At 41.9% G+C, this 18,557-nt stretch overlaps 1 protein-coding gene across 2 annotated transcripts in view; it reads left to right on the top strand.

Moving 5' to 3' along the window:
* Positions 1-18,557, top strand: part of carm1 (coactivator-associated arginine methyltransferase 1) — a 61,877-nt gene that overhangs the window by 28,849 nt on the left and 14,471 nt on the right. For both annotated transcript variants that reach the window (XM_078531483.1, XM_078531482.1), the window contains exons 7-12: positions 10,159-10,249; positions 12,582-12,663; positions 13,262-13,347; positions 15,140-15,229; positions 16,572-16,709; positions 17,920-18,009. In XM_078531483.1, coding sequence (XP_078387609.1) covers positions 10,159-10,249; positions 12,582-12,663; positions 13,262-13,347; positions 15,140-15,229; positions 16,572-16,709; positions 17,920-18,009 — 577 coding nt within the window. The remainder of the gene's footprint in view (positions 1-10,158; positions 10,250-12,581; positions 12,664-13,261; positions 13,348-15,139; positions 15,230-16,571; positions 16,710-17,919; positions 18,010-18,557) is intronic.

Here is an 18,557-nt window from a genome sequence, read left to right as displayed (position 1 = left end):
AGATGCACAGTATGGAAGATCAAATCCAGACTTTAAAAGCAGAAAACAAAAATTCTAGGAGATGGATTGAGGATCCAAGGAGTGAATTGGGAAAGTCCTTAAGGAGCAATTGGTGACCATGGAAGAAAGACCCCGAAAGGAATTGAATGCCATGGTGATTTTAAGCTTGTATAAGGGTTTCACAGATAACTGTGAAACAAAGACACTGAACTCACCAAAGTAGTTGTTGAGCTGAATGAAAAGATTCATAACCTTGAAAAAGGTTTGGAAATCAAGAGAGTAAACAAATATTTAGCTGAAGTTGTGAAACAAGTGGAAATGAAGGTTCCATTTTATGGAAACATGAACTTCCAAGAAGAACATAACAGACCCCACAGAAAAAGAAAATCACGAGCCCACTGTAGGAGCGAACAGGACAAACCCATGGAGTCTGAACAAAACAGACGGGTAGTCGATAAAGTGAAACACAACTGGAAGAAGCACCAGAAGAGAATCAAATGGGGGAAACAGAGTACTGCAACTTCATTGCCGAATCGAAAAAGTCAACCCAAAGCAACTGATATTACCATTCCTCCGAACGTGACAGAACGAGATCTGGAAAAATTGTCAAGCCTCTAGACTGTCTGAATGTATAAAGTCAGAGACTTGGAGATGGTGGGGTGGTGCAGGGAGAAGGGGTAACCAGTAAAGTAAAAATTGTATTGTAAATGTATTTGATAAGGACTTGGGGGAAGTGTAGTATAAGGGTGTTTGGAAGAACAGGGGCTAATGTGGATCTGGAGAACAGTACCATCCATGGCATGATGTAGTGTCACATGGTATGATGTGTATAGTAGAGTCTGGAAGGAGCCAGGATGGAGACAGTACCCATGCATGGCAGTACCTTGGATACATAAACTATTTATTGGTAACCCATAACTACATATGTTCAAGCATCCGAGCCTCCAGACCTTTTAGTGAGACACCAAACAGCCTCTCCGCAATCCTGAAGAGATGGTATAAAGCTTCCTCCAGTTAAGAGATCAGGATGGTGACTTGCTCCCAGTGCTGTATTGATACTTGTTTTGCTGTCTAGGGACATTTAATCATAAAAGTATTGCAATATGCCCACGTTCTTTTCCTCTCTCCTCCTCCTTTCCTCCCACCACATCTCCCCCCCGCCCCCCCCAAAATAAATTCCCTGGCTTATCCACCCTGTCTCTTTTAATGTCTGCCTGAGTGGACAACCCATTGGATTCCTGACCCAGCTGTTCTTTCTGTGGCTGGGATCATCTGAGAAGTGTTTCACATTCTGCCAGTTGCAGTGTTAAACACTAAAATAAGAGCTCTCTACGCTCCATAGGTCCAACTTCATAAATAAATTTTAAAGGTCTGACAATATTTGAACACAGGACTTCTTCACATTTATATAAACATGTTCGCAGGGTTTTCAGTCGCTGAATATGCTAATAATAAATTAAAAAACAAGGACTATTCTGCAGTCAGATTATTTCTTTAAACCTAGGTTCATAAATTTGGTCTTGGGTGGATAGCTACAAATAGTTTTTACTGTTTCACATTTTAAGTTTTCACCTGAATGCCTGGAGTGCTTTCTCCCTAGCTGTATCTCTGGGTGGACTGCTGTTGCTGCCATGTGTTTGCAACTCTGCTTTAAATTGACAGTGACACTCACCTGTCCTCCTTTTTGCCTGGTGAATCGTTCTTGGTCAAACAGCACCCCTATCTCCACTGCTGTGTGGCTTCTGTAAGTGCGATTCAAAATTGCTTGTAAATTTTATATCTAGTGGGTGGGCCTCAAATTGTGGATTGACTTTCCCTTTTCTGAAATAGGAGATAATTCAAAATTTGAAAAACTTAGTAAGTGGAAGGTGACAATAGAGACGGTCAGGGCCAGTTATCATAATACTTTGGAAAAAGAAGTTAAATCGATTATAAATTGTGAGATGGTCTGTAGTAATTTTTTTTTTTATTCATTCACGGGATGTGGGTGTCGCTGGCTGGACCAGCATTTATTGCCCATCACTAATTGCCCTTGATGGTGAGCTGTCTTCTTGAACCACTGCAGTCCATGTGGTGTAGGTATACCCACAGTGCTGTTAGGAAGGGAGTTCCAGGTTACTAACCCAGCAACAGTGAAGAATCAGCGATGTATTTCCAAGTCAGGATGGTCTGTGGCTTGGAGGGGAACTTGCAGATGGTGGTGTCCCCATGTGACTGCTGCCCTTGTCCTTCTAGATGGTAATGATCATGAGTTTAGAAGATCTAAGGAGCTTTGGTGAGTCCTTGCTGTGCATCTTGTAGATGGTACACACTGTGCATAGGTGATGGAGGGAATGAATGTTTGTGGATGGGATGCCATTCAAGTGGGCTGCTTTGTCCTGAATGGTGTCAAGCTTCTTGAGTTTTGTTAGAGCTGCACTCATCTAGGCAAGTGGAGAATATTCCATCACACTCCTGACTTGTGCCTTGTAGATAGTGGACAGGCTTTGGGTTTCAAGAGGTGAATCACTTGCCACAGAATTCCTAGCCTCTGACTTGCTCTTGTAGCCACACTATTTATATGGCTAGTCCAGTTCAGTTTCTGGTCAATAGTAACCCCCCACGATGTTGATATTGGGGGATTCAGTGATGGTAACATAGCAAAACATTATAAGGATTATAAAGCACTGATTTAACCTCAGTTGAGTGGCTGTGTCCAATTCTGGGAACCATGTTTTAGGAAGAATGTGAAGGCTTAGAGTTGGTGCAGAAAAGATTTGCGAGAATGCATCCAAGGATGAGGGATTTCAGTAATGTGGATAGATTGGAGAATCTGGGGCTGTTCTCTTTAGAGAAGAGAAGGTTACGAGGAGATTTGATAGAGGTGTTCAAAATCACAAGGGGCCTAGACAGTGTAGATAGGGAGAAATTGTTCCCATTGGAAGAATCGGGAACCAGAGGGTGCCAATGGGAGGTGATTGGAAAAGAACCAATGGTGAGATAAGAAAAAAAATATGGAACGTGACTAGGATCTGAAATGCACTGCTTGAGTATTAAGTGGAGGCGGATTCGATAGTGGCTTTCAAAAGGGAATTGGATAATTATCGGAAGAGAAATTTACAAGGCTACTGGGATAGGTTAAGGGAGTGGGACTGGGTGAATTGCTTTTAAAGAGAGCAGGCATGGACATAACAGGCGAATGGCCTCCTGTGTTGTAACCATTCGAAGATTCCATAATTCTATGATAGCACTCCTGTTGGTAGGTGAATTGTTTTGTGCGGAATCAGCTGAGAAAGAAGTTTCAATTATCCAAGTGTGACAATTAATAATTTATTGGCTAAAATCTGTGCCTATGATAGTTCCTTGTTTCTGATCCACAAATAGTATTTGTGGATAGTGTATAGTATAGTGTCGGTCAAGGCTGGTTTTCACTGATGTATTTCTTATAAATACTAATTGGTGCTTAAAGGAATACGCCAGGAGAGACTTTTATAAAAATAGTACTGGTCTTCCTGCACTCCAGGGGAAGCAGTGGCTCCGGTGGTAATGTCACTGGACAAGTAATCCAGAAGCCCAGACCAAATACCCTGGAGGCAGCTGATCGAATTCAAATTCAATTAATTAATAAATTGGTGAATAAAAATGTGAAGTTGAAAGCTATTGCCATGAAAATACCCATCATTTGTGGGAGAGCTGTCCCACAGACTAGTCATAGAGTCCTACAGCACAGAAAAAGGCCCTTCGGCCCATCGAGTCTGTGCCGGTCAAACAAGTACCTAACTATTCTAATCCCATTTTCCAGCACCATGGCATCACAAGTGCGCATCAAAATACTTCTTAAATGTTATGAGGGTTTCTGCCTCTATCACCCTTTCAGGCAATGAATTCCTGATTCCCACCATCCTCTGGGTGAAAAAATTCTTCCTCGCATCCCCTCTAAACCTCCTGCCCCTTACCTTAAATCTATGCCCCCTGGTTATTGATCCCTCCACCAAGGGGAAAAGTTCCTACCTGTCTACCCTATCTATGCCCATCATAATTTTATACACCTCAATCATGTTCCCCCTCAACCTCCTCTGCTCCAGGGAAAATAATCCCAGTCTATCCAATCTCTCCTCATAACTAAAACTCTCCAGCCCAGGCAACATTCTGGTAAATCAGTAGCTGACTGGCTGTGTGTTGGGAGTATGACTAATGTCCCAGGTGCCACTATCCCTGGGTATGTCATGTCCCATCAGATGTGGCAGCATAGTGGTATACAGTCAGGAGGGAGTTTCCCTGGGAATCCTTAACTTTGACTCCAGATTCCTTGAAGTCTCATGGCATCAGATCAAACATGTTGTATGGCTACTCGATTATTTGGAAAATTGCCCGGGTATGTCCTAACCACAAAAAGCAAGACAAATCCAGCCTTAGCACAAAATCAGTCTCCTCTCAATCATCAGCAAAGTGATGGAAAGTGTCGTCATGATATCAAGGCAGCGTATGACCTAATTTAACATTAATGAGCCCTGGCAAAATTGAAATCAATGGGAACTGGTTTGGTGTTGGGGGCTGGGGGAGAACTGGTTGCAGTCATACCTAGCACAAGGAGGATGGTTCTGGTTGTTGGATGCCAATCATCTCAGTCCCGGGACATCACTGAAGGAGTTCCTCAGGGTAGTGTCCTAGGCCCAACCACCTTCAGCTGTTTCATCAATGACCTTTCCTCCAAAATAAGGTCAGAAGTGAGGATGTTCACTGATGATTGCATAATATTCACTATTCACAACTGTTCATACTGAAGCAGTCTGTGTCCATATGCAGCAAGATCTGGACAATGTTCAAGCATTTGCTAATATTTCTGCCACACAAGTGCTAGGCATCTCCTATGATCATCTCCAATTTGACAGAATCTGACCATCCCCCCATGACATTCAGTGGCAATGCCATCACTGAATCACCCACAATCAACATTCTGGGGGCTACCACTAACCAGAAACTGAACTGGTCCAACCATATGAATATGACAGCTCAGACTGGGAGTTCTGAGGCCAGTAACTCACCTACTGATTCTCCAAAGCCTGTCCACCATCTACAAGTGGTGGAATACTCACCACTTGTCTGAATGTGTGCAGCTCCAACAGCATTCAAGAGACTCGATATCATCCAGGACAAAGCAGTCCACTTGATCGACACCCCCTCCACCACCAACACATAGTGAAGGCTGTATGTATCAGCTTAAAGATGCACCAAGGTTTCTTCAACTGCACCTTCCAAACCTGTGACCTCTCCCACCGAGAAGAACAAGAGCAGCATATGCATGATAACACCACCACCTGCAAATTCCCATCCAAGTCGTATACCATCCTGACTTGGAACTATATCATCATTCCTTCACTGTCACTGGATCAAAACCTTGAACACCCTAATAGCACTGTGGAATACCCGCTCTGGATTGATTGCGGCAGCTCGAGAGCAGCTCACCCCCACCTCCAAGGCAATTAGGGATGGACAACAAATGCTGAACTTACCAGCAACAGCCACATCCCACAAAAGAATAAAAAAAGTCATTCTTGAAAATAACATAGGATTCCATAGGGGCATGAAAAGATATTAAAGGCCTGTCTGTCTGGAGGGTTGTAAAAAAAGCAATTAACTCAGGACTGAGCCAGTGAATGAAGAGGGAGTCATATTCAGTACTGCAATAATGTCCTCTAGCCCCATAAATGACCAAAGGAACCCTGTTTAATATAGAAGGTAGCTGTTGGTGCATCTGACTGCTTTTACAAACGCAGTCAATTTTTGGCCCTGAATGAACCTGCAGTCAAGTTTAACTAAAATACAACTTGACTTTTTCTTCAGTCCGTAAATCTAAAGCCTTTCCCCTAACGTAGGTGCTGGCTTATGACTTGTTAATCTGATTTTATGATGTTCAGGTCTTTTTCAGCTGTGTGCTTTTATCGATGGGGTTTATGTTTTGAGTGTGTATAGCATTTCTTATTAAGCATTAAGGGTTACATATGTTTGTGTCAGAGTGACTGATTTTAAATAGTCAAATGATGAGAGTTAACGCAATCAAAAATAGAGATGGATAACTATTAGCTGACTTAGTTGAAGCAAGGAAAAGATGACATGAACTTGTTGACAAAGAGAAAAAGTGAGTTGGCCTTCAAATAGGGAAGGAAGAGGAGGTGAAAGTTGATTATGTGAGCCCTGATGTCCTTAAGTGTGAAGTGCGAGTTCCAATAAGTGAACTCCAGACTGGACATACCACAAGTGTTGACTAGATTTTAGGGAAGGAAGGAAGCAGCAAACCAACCTGCTAATTTGTGCAAACCCATGTGCTTTAAAGGGAAATGGTCAGATCATTCATGAAAAGTCACCATGCCTCTGGAGGGGAAAAGCTAAATGCTAGCAAATGAGACAAATTTCGTACCATGGATTTGTTTCCCCACGCCGCTTGCCGCCCACCTCCCACCCAACCCCCATGCCTCTGAGAATATGCTGAGATTACCAAAAAATGGCTAAGAACAAAAACTGGAGTTATTTCTTGGCAAAGATCAGTTTTTAGTTTTGCAGAACATGCCAAATAGGAGAGGCAACAGGGATAATAGGCCCTATGCAGTGAGAAGTATAGAGACTGATCAGGAGATGTCCATTTGCTTTGTAGGTTTTAAAAACCCATGGATAGAGTGAGTTGGGTCAAATAAATGGAGATACTAAAGAATATTGATGTGCATTGATAAAATAGACACCTGATAATTTTGTATATGGGCCAAGCTGCAAGTGGTAAGGCAGCATATGAGGAATCAGGATAAGGAGAGGTTGGAAGAACAGTGAGACAAGGATGCTGCTCATCTGTGGTGGTCAACATGTGCAATGATAATTGAAACGTGTAATGAGGTAGAGAAAGGAATCAGGTTCGCTGATGACCAAGCCTTGGTAGTGAGTACCACTACAGTTGGCTGGTAGGAGGGGGTGGATCCAGCATTATTGGTTAGTGGTTCCCATCCATTTTATCATCACTTTGAGAAATGAGAATATCTTGTCAACGTAAGCTCGAGGAACAATGTTTCATCTTCCAATCAGTCACTTTATAGCCTTCTGGACTTGACATTTGAGTTCAAAGATTTCAGACCATGAACTCGGTCCCCATTTTGATTCTGTTTTTCTTTCCCCATGTACCAGTCTGAATCTTGTTTTTCAGGTTTTTGTTTTGGACAGAGATCATTATTCTGCCATTCACGCTCGCTCTGGACAAATGCTTTGTTTCTTTACTATAACTATTACCACCCCCTTTGCCTTTTGTTCCATGACATCTTTGTCACTGAATCTCTCCCGCCCTCTATCCTATCCCAGACCTTCCCTTCCCCCCGCACCCCCCAGTGGCATAAAACCCATCGCATTTCTATCTCCCTTCAGTTCTGAAGAAGAGTGATATTCGACTTGAAACATTAACTCTGTTTTTCTTTCCATAAATGTTGCCAGACCTGCTGAGTGTTTCCAGCATTTTCTTCTGTTATATCTTATCTGGCTAAGGATTTAGGAGGGATTACAGCTGTAAGATAGTTAAAGCCTTTCATTAGAAGAGCTTGATATCAAATAACACTTGAATAGTATTCTGATATAACCCACTGTTTACAGCCCCAGTTCAAATAGAGCAGTGCTGTTAAAATCTATTTTAATCATTTCCGGTCCTTCCTTGTAGAACAGAGTAGAGGCGCATATGTAACCTTTTAATGAAATTGTTGATTAACTTAAGGGCATAATCTTCTGTTCGGTGTGTGGGGACAGGCCCCACACGTCAGCGCATAAAATGACACACGGTGACGTTGGGCATGTGTTCCAATGTCACCGCGTGTCATTCTGATCTTCCATTCGGTGGGCGCGCATCAGAGTCAGCTCCGCGCCCGCTGAACTGTCGAAGGCCTGTTGAGGCCATTAAGGAACTAATTAAAGCAATTGTCAGGGCTTCCCGTCCAGCCTTAAGGTTGGCGGGCAAGCGAAGAGCCCAGGCGGCCTTCACATTTCTCATGAAACCTCATCCACGGGCGGGATGAGGTTTCACGAAGGGTTTATTAATTGAATAAAATTTTAATGAAAATTCATAAACATGTCCCAGCTCATGAGGGGACATGTCTGAATAATTTTATTTTTACCATCTTTGACGCTGAACTTAATCTCCCTGAGGCATGGAGCTGCCTCGGAGATTTCTGCGCTCTTTCGTGTGCATGCCTGCAATTGGCCCGCCCACGTAAAATGGCACACAGCTGATCGCAGGCAGCGATCAGCTCCGTGCCTGCTCCCAACCAGCCTGCCCGACGAGGAGAAAATTCTCCCCTGTGCTTTTTAAAAAAATTATAATGGAAGGTAGCAAAGTGACTCAAACCTTTCATTTTATGCAGGGTTTTGTGCTCTAAACTTGTTAAAGGTTGCTGGAAAGTCGAGTTTATTTTTTTGTAGTGATTGATCATCTATGGTGTGATTAAAATGGAAACCTGGTCTTCCTTACATTCGAGCCTTAGTTGAGATGTTTCCTAATGTGATTTTGTTACTCTTGTGTATTTGGCTCATTGGATGGACTGCCCTGTTCGTTGTTCAGTATGTTGTTTATAAGTCATGTCTACACGCAGGTGTTATGTAAATGCTTGTATAAAGCATTTGAACCTTCGAAGAGGAGCCATCAAGTGGGCTGAAATAAAAAAAAAAATCCTGGACTTCAATTTTCAATTTTTTGATTTGCTGGACCCTTTCTGAACAATGCAGTTTGTTCAAACGTGGAGTGTGAGCCAGCCACCTGGAAGCATTTTCAGTCAGGATTAGTGCTAGTGGGGGTTTGGGGGGGAGTTGGGGGTTGTTGTTGTTTTTTTTTGAACATCTTTGCTGGCAAGTGAGTAGCTGAGTGAATCTAAGTCAGAGATTTTGCAGAGTGCTATTGATAACTCCTTTGCTGGCTGACAAGTCGTGTAATTGAAGCTGTGAGCTGGCTTTTTTTGTTCCCGTTCTCCAGATGTACAGAACAGTAAAATGCGCCTTTAATGATTCCTTTAAATGCACAGTCTAGTCTTTAATCTGGCCAGACAACATGATTAAAGTGCAGGCTCCAAGATGAAGGGCAGTAATATATCAAAGCCATGTTGCTGTTTTGATCACTGCAGACTCACCTCTCCAGAGATTAATTTCAAGGATGTACTGTTTTATTTGGAATTATTTATCGTAACAGCATTGCATTAGATTGCTGATTTTTGATTGCAGAATGGATTCCCCCACCTCCCTGTCTGTGCACAGTCCGAGAAATTGAATCTGTCACATTCTATACGGCCCGAGAACATAAATATGCTCCCTTATCTCAGAGTAATTAGCAATCCAGTCTCGTTCTTGCCTCCTAATAAAGCATCTCCATGTGTATAATTGAAATGAATTTAATATACCACAGTCTCCACATCCTGACAACTTCAGGCCTGGAATTTCCTGAGGGCCACAGGATCAGAGGAAACTGGGCCATATGTGGCCTTTTGGAGTGTCATGTGAAGTATTCAGTTAAGAGTTCACCTGGTGAATTAGCTCTCTAAAGTCTTGTCCTTTTGTGTGGCGCTCTTGCTACTTTGATTAGGGAGTCTGCTTTTAGAAGAAAAATGCAGTGCTATAGTGTGTCCTCTTTCTTAATACTTCTTATTGGCTTTGACAAAAGGAGGAGTGGAGATGATTCCTGGACAATATTGAGCATTGCTCTCTGATCTAGTTTCGGCTCCAAGTATTGGATGTCAATATGAACTAACGGTGCTTCTGTCTTTTGGGAAAGTCACTGGATAAGTTCATTTTTCAACTGGCCCAGATTGCAGCAGTGCCTTTAGGTGAACATGTAGCGTGTGTCATGTGAATATTTGTAAATTTTTATGCATCTAAATTTGGACCAGACCCTTGAATGAGACCTGGGTTCACACCAGCATTCTCAGGCACGCTGTTCTGGCTCTTGCCTCTGTTCTATGAAATAATATTTAATCATCTTTGTCCCTGCTAATTGGTTGCTTTTTAAAATGCATTGGTTTGAATTATTTTAAAGTTGATCATTTGTTTCACTTGGGGCATGAGTTTCTATTGTCAAGACTAGCCTAGAAACAATAAGGCCTACTTGGGTTTGTTTTCTCATGGACCTATATGGTTGCAATGATTAATGAACGTTTGCTTTCATTCTAGGTAATCTGTTTCCAACCCTTGGTGATGTTCACCTCGCGCCCTTTACAGATGAGCAGCTTTACATGGAGCAGTTTACAAAAGCAAACTTCTGGTATGATTGCTGTTCTGCTGTAGTGGGGAGGGGTGGGTGCATTGGAGGGGGAGGGCAGTCATGAGACTGAACAGCCTGTTCTCCTCCATAGTAATTGTTAACTGAAAGCTGTGCACAAGGCACATGTTTTATATTGGCAGTAAAATGTGTTAAAATAAGTAGCTTCTAAAATATTTAGTGTTTTATACCCAGAGCTGTTTTTATGCATAGTGAAATATGTGTTCATCCTGCTGTATAATTTAGGAGCTCCTTTTCTAGCACTAATACTTGTGCATTTGACTCTTTCTGTTACTCATCTTCTGAGTGTTTCAGGATATAGTGTCCATACCTTTTAAATGTCCCACTATATTAGAATTCTGTTAAACCTCAATGACATCTAAGTGTATCATGTATTTTAAAAGCTTCCTTTTTAAGTTCTTTACACTATTCTGGAAGAGTGCCTGTACCATTTTTTTTCCCAATTTTATCCACGCATGGGATGTGAGTGTCACTAATCTTGAGATGGTGTTGGTAAGCCGTCTTCTTGAACCGTCGCAGTCCATGTGGTGTAGGTGCTGTTAGGGAGGGAGTTCAGGATTTTGACCCAGCGACAGTGAAGGAACGGCGATATATTTCCAAGTCAGGGTGGTGAGTGGCTTGGAGGAGAACTTGCAGATGATGGTGTTCCCATGTGTCTGCTGCCCTTGTCTTTCTAGATGGTAGAGTTCACAGGTTTGGAAGTGGCTGTCTAAGGAGGCTTGGTGAGGTGCTGCAGTGCATCTTGTAGAAGGTACACGTTGCTGTCACTATCGTTGGTGTTGGGGGGAGTGAATGTTTAAGCTGATAGTTGGGGTGCCATCAGGTGGGCTGCTTTGATTTGACCTGCTCTTGCAGCCACGGTATTTGTATGGCTTATTCAGCTAAATTCTTGGTCAGTGTTAACCCCTAGAATATTGATGTTGAGAGGTTCAGCAGTGACAATGCCATTGAATGTCAAGAGAAGATGGTTAGATATGCTCTTGTTGGAGATGGTCATTGCCTGGCATTTGTATAGCACAAATATTACTTGCCACTTATCAGCCCAAGTCGGAATGTTGCCCAGGTCTTGCTGCCTGCAGGACCTAACTACTTCAATATCTGTTGAAACTCATTAGCACGATGAAACCTGTATAAATGTACACCAGCTAAAAATAGTTGAGTTGAGAAATTATTGAGTGACCCAAATACACAAGATGCACTCTGAAACCATGGACATTTGCAAATTCCAAAACATAGCCTACAATGCACCAAACCCTTTTACAACTGAAAACATGGGATACACAGGTCAGCATGAGGTTACAGCAGGTTTTGTGAAAGAAAGTAATTTTGTGGCATGGTGAGTTTCTTTTCCCAGCATCCAGTTGGCAGAGCGAGATCACTCTATCTGGAATCAAATGCACACATGGTTCTATCCAAGTTATAGAAAAGTTTTTCTGCCACTATGGAAACTCTATTCTTAGAATTTTTACAGCACCTACAATGAAAGGACAGCTGATGGCACTCCCTAAGGATCTGTAATTTGTAGATTTCACTCTACTACTAATGCGGCCTGGGGCCATTTACAACACAGCTGCTTGTTTTTTATTTTCCCCCCCAACTCCCTCTTTCAGCCACCCACTGTCCCCAGCAACCTGAAATGAATGTTTGGATCTCTAGGGATACACTCTTGACTGCTTTTCCACTAAAGCTGGGATTCCTGCCACCTAGTAAAAGTATAGAAACTATTCTTTTAGGAAGCAGTGTAACAGCCCTTTTTTGCCGTTAGTGTGATTTTCCTGTTCCAGTAGGAAAGTCGCTGGCCCCTATTCAGTCGGTATATGTTATTCAAGGGCAGTCCCACATCCTTTCGTTCCATTGCACAGTGAGTTGGAATATTCCTGAGAGCACCCCAGAACAAAGCAAGATATAGTGAGAACCATGACTGGTACTTAGTTTTCCGAGTGTTTATGGGAGATTTTCTCTGCACAGTTCTCCCTGAATGTGGGAAAGTTCTTCATCTTTTCTGACCCTGAGACCTAGATCTCTTCTGGGAAATCTTACATGCAATATGCAACACATGCATATTTTCATGGTTGGCTTAATCTCACAGCATTTGTATAAATAATTCTGGCACTGTTAACTTTTGGGTTAGAGCTGTAACAAAAAATTGTTGCTTGGGAGCTTTGCTGATTCATACACTTGCTATTTTTATACTGTGTTACTAGCTCCAATTTGAATCTGAAATTTGATGAGATTTTATTTCATTATAACTTTAAATGTGAATCCAGTTCTGTTTTTGTTTCGACTCACCAGCATATCTTACGTTTGATGCCAGGTATCAGCCATCTTTCCATGGTGTGGATTTATCAGCCCTGCGGGGTGCAGCAGTGGACGAATACTTCAAACAGCCTATTGTGGTGAGTGTGTTGTAAGCATTACTAATTGTGCTAATTTAAAATATATTTAATCATGCCCCATAAATGGACTGCCCACTGTTGTCAGAAGAGGTCACCAGGATTGATTTTTAAGTCTCAAGTTGTTATCTGTGACTGGCAAAAAGCTGGGTTACTCCAACTGGCTTTGGGCTTGTGGGGCAGGAAAGGGAATATCTACATGGTTATTATTTAGTGACCAGAGCTCTAAAATAAGCATATGGATGTTGGGTGTAGACAGGATTGTACTTGACTGCATTGCTGTTCTGGTAAAATATTGTGCCAACATTGTGCAGTCTAGGCTGAGCTATTATGAATGGCCTTTTGACTCATTCCCTGCATGTGCAAAACAGCATGAGCAAAATTGGGTTGTGGGGGATATCTATGTATATATTTTTTAAAAATCTATGCCAGGGGAAGTTTCCAGTTTTGTGAAAGCCTGCAACTCAAATGTGAGGTAAGTTAAACACATTTTGGCCCAAGATTGCGTGGTGGCAGTCCCAGTGTAATGGCTTGTGTCCCTTGTGTTAGTGCAGCCTTGCCTTCACGAGGGTTACTGACTACTTTACTGTGTGTTTTTAAGGACACATTTGATATCCGGATTCTAATGGCCAAGTCGGTGAAGTACACAGTGAACTTTCTAGAAGCCGAAGAGAATGATTTGCACCGGTAAGATGTCGAACTCAGAGTGCACAGTGCTGATGGAATACAAGTCCCAGAGAATCGTCTCACAACTCCTGTGTCTGGGGCTGGAGTCACAATGAACAGGGCTGATGGAGCACCAGTCACACAGAATCGCCACACAACTCCTGTATTTATTGGGGCTGGAATCAATTGGCTAAGATCAGGATTTGCTTGCAGGACTGCTAAATTTCCTGGTTATTTCAACAGCCAATCCATTAATGTTATTACAAGGGCGGAAGTACTGTAATTTCACGAAAATAACCCAGAAGGTATATCTTAAAACAAAATGATAGATGCAGTGAGGGTTATGTGGGCGACTTTTGTTTGCAGAAGGCCTGACCAGTTCGATTACCCTGCAGTCACTGGTAAGTTGATGTGAGAATGGAGATGGCTGAATCTTGTATCTGTGTGTGTAAACAGGCATTTGTGACAATGTACAAGTTATTAATTGTGTTTTTTTTTTAAATCAGTGAGTTTGTATAGCAAACTTGGGTGAGTGACATTGAGCCAAGGGGTGCACACAGCATACTGTGGCCTTTTTTCTGTCCTCTTTGACAAAAAATGTGGAGGGGTGAGATTTTCGTGAAATTACAGTAGGTCTGCACTGATCTACTTCTGCCTAGATCCACATCGCAACCAAAGCCTGGTTAGTGTAGCACATGGTGATGCTGGTCACAATCCCCTCCGGTATCGGGCAGGTGCTCTGCATTCCCAAATCTCTCAACTCCATTTTTTTTAAGCGTTTTCACTGTGAAATGCTTCGCCAGTTGTAGAGCTGATGGCTCTTTCACAGTGTCAAATGGAGAATGATGAGTATCTGGGAGTGACCACAGGCAGTGATCATTGAGGCTATACTTACATCAAAAACACTAAGCAAAGAGCCTGAACCCCAGATAAGCCATGCAATTGGTCCAGGGTGTATTTTTTTTGTTTTTAATTTATATGACATGTTAATGAGGTGGCTTTTAAGAAATGTTTTTGTCACTTTGTGACCACTGACAGCTGATCTGCTGCATGCTGTTTAGCATGGTGATTGCAATAACAGCTATGTTGTAATCATTTACAAGATGAAGGAATATTGTGATTGATTATGGCATTAATTCTTCCTCCTTGTGAAAGTCCAGCCAGTTATGCACTGTTGCACAAGTGAAAGAATGCTTGGACCTTGCTGTTGCTGAGGTACCTTGTCTTATGCTACTGATCACTTAAAGTGCCATTTTTACAATGTGCATGCAGATCTTGCAGACAGCTGCACTCTTCAGAATAGATGCTTCTGAAAACCATTTATACAGTCTGCAGCAATTTAAAAAAAATTAAATATCACATCTTAATTACCACATGTTTGCAAGGTGTTAATGTCTAATCATTGGAGTTTTAGGCAATTGCAGTGCAACTACCTGCAGTCTCTCCTGCAGCAGTTCTATTGCCAAGAGCAGCTAGGCCTAAGTGAAGGGTGAAAGTGGGAGGAAAGGTTTAGTCAGTATTGGGTACGAGACTATACTGGGTTTTTAAGCTAACCCTTGCACTTTGTTATTCACATCTTCAAGGCTAGAATGAAACTGATCTCTAGAGCTACCTTTGTAGAACAGACTTTGTTTGCTAACTTTTCTCCTGTTTTGTAACAGCACTGAGATACTTTGTGTGTGTGTGTGAAATGCAGGAAGCAGGGTGTCCTTGTGCACGCTGCCTAAACTGTGAGCGACAATTTTTTAAAAATATTAACGTCAATTTGACTTTTTTCCTCCCAAGTGTCTTCATCACTTCTTTCTTATTACAGGATAGAAATTCCGTTCAAGTTCCATATGTTGCATTCAGGGTTAGTCCATGGTTTGGCATTCTGGTTTGATGTGGCCTTCATTGGTTCCCAGTGAGTATTTAAGTTCAAAGTTGCGTAAATTGCTGTTAATTCAGTTGTTACTGGATTAAAGCACCACTAGGTGCAACACTACTCAAATAACATTCTCATCCAGAGAGTTTTTAGAGTTTTATCACAGGCAATAGCCAAGGCAGAGACCATTCCAGTCTTTAAGGGAAAAGAAAACAAACATGTAAGAAAAGGTGGAGGAGTGGCATTTGAATTGCTCTTGCAGACGGGCCGAGTGGCCGCCTCCTGTGCTTTTAACCATTCTACAAATTGTTATAAAGTGTATGTTGCCACGACCACAGACATGCCTTTTGTGGAAATCAGCGGACCAAGTTTGAGTCGTGGAACAGGAGTAAGTCATTTGGCTCCTTGAGCCTGTTCTACCATTCATTAGGTAATTGCTTTTATTACAGATCAGCCAAATACTGCAGATGTTGGAAATCTTGAAATAAAAACAGATAGTGCTGGAAAAACTCAGCAGGTCTGGCAGCATCTGTGGAGAGGGAAACAGAGTTAAGGTTTCAAATCCAATATGACTCTTCTTCAGAACTGATCTATATCTTGCTGCCTTGATTTTTTTATCCTTTCATGGGATGTGAGCCTTGCTGCCAAGGCCAGCATTTGTTGCCCAACCTTAATTGCCCTTGAACTGAGTGGCTTGCTAGGCCATTGCAGAGGGGAAGTTAAGAGTCAACCACATTTCTGTGGGCCTGGAGTCACATGTAGGTCAGACCAGGTAAGGATGGCAGATTTCTGCCCCTAAAGGACATTACTGTCAAAAAGAAATTAACTGGTGCATTAGTTTCATGGTCACCATCACTGAGACTAGCTTTCAATTCTAGATTTTTTTTAATTAACTGAATTTAAATTCCACTAGTTCCTGTGGTGGGATTTGAACCTTTGTCCCCAGAGCATGACCCTGGGCCTCTGAATTACTAGTCCAGTGACACTACCACTGTGCCACTGCCTCCCTCAAAGCCAATAGCCTTAATTCCCTTGCCTAACGAAAACCTACCAATCTTGATGAAATTGTAGTTCAATGTTTAGAGACCCAACTATCATGAGAAGTCAGAGGAGTTAATATGGGGCTTTTCCTTGGATCAGGAAGTTGTGGAGTAGAAGACAAATTGTACACAGGATGCGAAAGGCATACGTAGCCTTTGCTTAATCCACACTGTATCTTTGTCATACAACCTGCATTGATACAATAGTTTGAAAGAAATGAATAGGTAAACGTAGGGTAGTAGCTCAAATGTAAGTTCTCCAGACCGTGAACAAAGTTTTGTGTCCTATACTAACTGTGTTTTGTTCCAATGGCATGTGTTGACCTCATTCCCTCTTTCAGAATGACAGTGTGGCTCTCCACTGCTCCAACAGAGCCTCTGACTCATTGGTACCAAGTTCGCTGTTTGCTTCAGTCGCCACTTTTCACTAAGGCAGGTGATACGCTCTCAGGGACTGCTGTGCTGAATGCCAATAAAAGGTGAGTTTGGCATGTGTGAATTCAAAAAAAAAACAAATAAATTAAATCTGGAAATGTTAATTATAAAAAATAAAAGTTCATTATTGCAATGGTGTTTATTTTAAAAGTTGATCTTTAAATGCTTTAAAATAATTTGAGAACAACAACTTGCATTTATTTAGTGCCATTAACTTAGTAAAGCATCCAAAGGCACTTTGTATTATGCCCATTGAAGTTTAGAAGAATGAGAGGTGATCTTATTGAAACATATAAGATCCTGAGGGCATTTGATAGGGTAGATACCAGCAGGATGTTTTCATCTGGAGAGACTAAGAACAGAAGACGCAGTTTAAGAACAGATCTACCATTTAAGACAGATGAGAATTTTTTTTTTCTCAAAGGGTTGTTAGTATGTGGAATTCTCTTCCCTATGGGCTAGAGTTAGACAGATTTTTGATAGACAAGGGAGACAAGGATTATGGAGGGCAGACAGCAAAATGGAGTTTGACCACAACCAGATCAGCCATAATCTTATTGAATGGCAGAGCAGGCTCGAAGGGCTGAATGGCCTACTCCTCTATAAGCCTTATGTTTCCTTTGCTCCTAGGTAGGGAGGTGAAAGGTTTCAGCAGGGAATTTGAACTTGGGTCCTAGGCAGCAGAAAGCACAGTTTTAATGGTCGAACAATTAAAGTTGAGGATGTGCAAGAGGCTAGAATGGGTGGAACGTAGAGATCTCCGAGGGCTGTAGGGCTGGAGGAGACTTTGGATAGGAAAGGATGAAGCCATGGAAGAATTTGAAAGCAAGAATGCGAAATTTTAAATAAAGTGCTGTCTGACCATGAACCAATGTAGGTGAGCCAACACAGGTAGAGGGTGAATGGGATTTGGTGTAAGTTAAGAAATGGGCAGAAAAATTTTGGATGAACTCCATTTTATAGCAGGTGCAGCATGGGAGGCAGTATTGGAACTGTCCTGGGGAGGATTATGTTAGATAAGGCAAGCAATCTCTTTTTCCTAACCTGCATGTGTTTAGCTGTAGTATTTATTGATGTTTAGTTCCTGGGCTTGTGACCAAGATAGAAACAGAATGAAGTGAAATGACTGAATCCGGATTCTATAGTTACACCTACAGAACGTGAAACTACTGTTGTTCATCAGTCTTATCATCGAATTGTTTTTAGCTTGTGAGCGTGATGGAACCTTTGCTTTCCCCTCTTTTTTTTCTGTAGGCAAAGTTATGACATTAGTATTCTAGCCCAGGTGGATCAGACGGGTTCAAAATCTAGTAATGTGCTTGACCTGAAGAACCCCTTTTTCAGGTAAGTGAAGCTGCCTGATGCTGCTTTCATCGTCATACAAACTGACGTCACAGAAGTATTCAGTCTTACCCTGGTTTTTAGCTGCTCTTCTTTCTCTTCCCACCTGTCTTTCTGAAAAAGAAGCACGGATTGACCTCTCCGACTGATGGCCTTTCATCAGAATTAGAAGGAGATCAGCAGCTTTTAAGCAACTACCGGGGAGAGAGAGTAGGGAAAAAACAAAGGGGAGAGATCTGTGGTGGGGTCTAGGACAAGATTGATTCGATGTAAAAAAAAAATGATGGTCCAAGGCAAAATGAGATGAGTAGTGTTACGACCAGGTGAGATCGGGTGAATTGGCTCCCCTCTATTCAGCCTCCTCAGTTGGTCACAACAAAGGTTTAAGCATTTTTTTCACTAGGATATGCCTTTTCCAAATCATAATGTATTTAACTGTTTAAGTTGTGAGCAATAAGGAGCCAATCAAATAAGATTTTCTTCAGTCAAAGAGCAAATTTATTAACCACTAAATCAGAGAAAAGTAATAAAAACATGACGTCGACCCATTC

This window comes from Cetorhinus maximus, chromosome 28 (genome assembly GCF_964194155.1).
Source record: "Cetorhinus maximus chromosome 28, sCetMax3.hap1.1, whole genome shotgun sequence".
NCBI lineage: Eukaryota > Metazoa > Chordata > Chondrichthyes > Lamniformes > Cetorhinidae > Cetorhinus > Cetorhinus maximus.
Note: the sequence above shows the minus strand (reverse complement) of the source record. Positions and strands in the feature narration are given on the sequence as shown.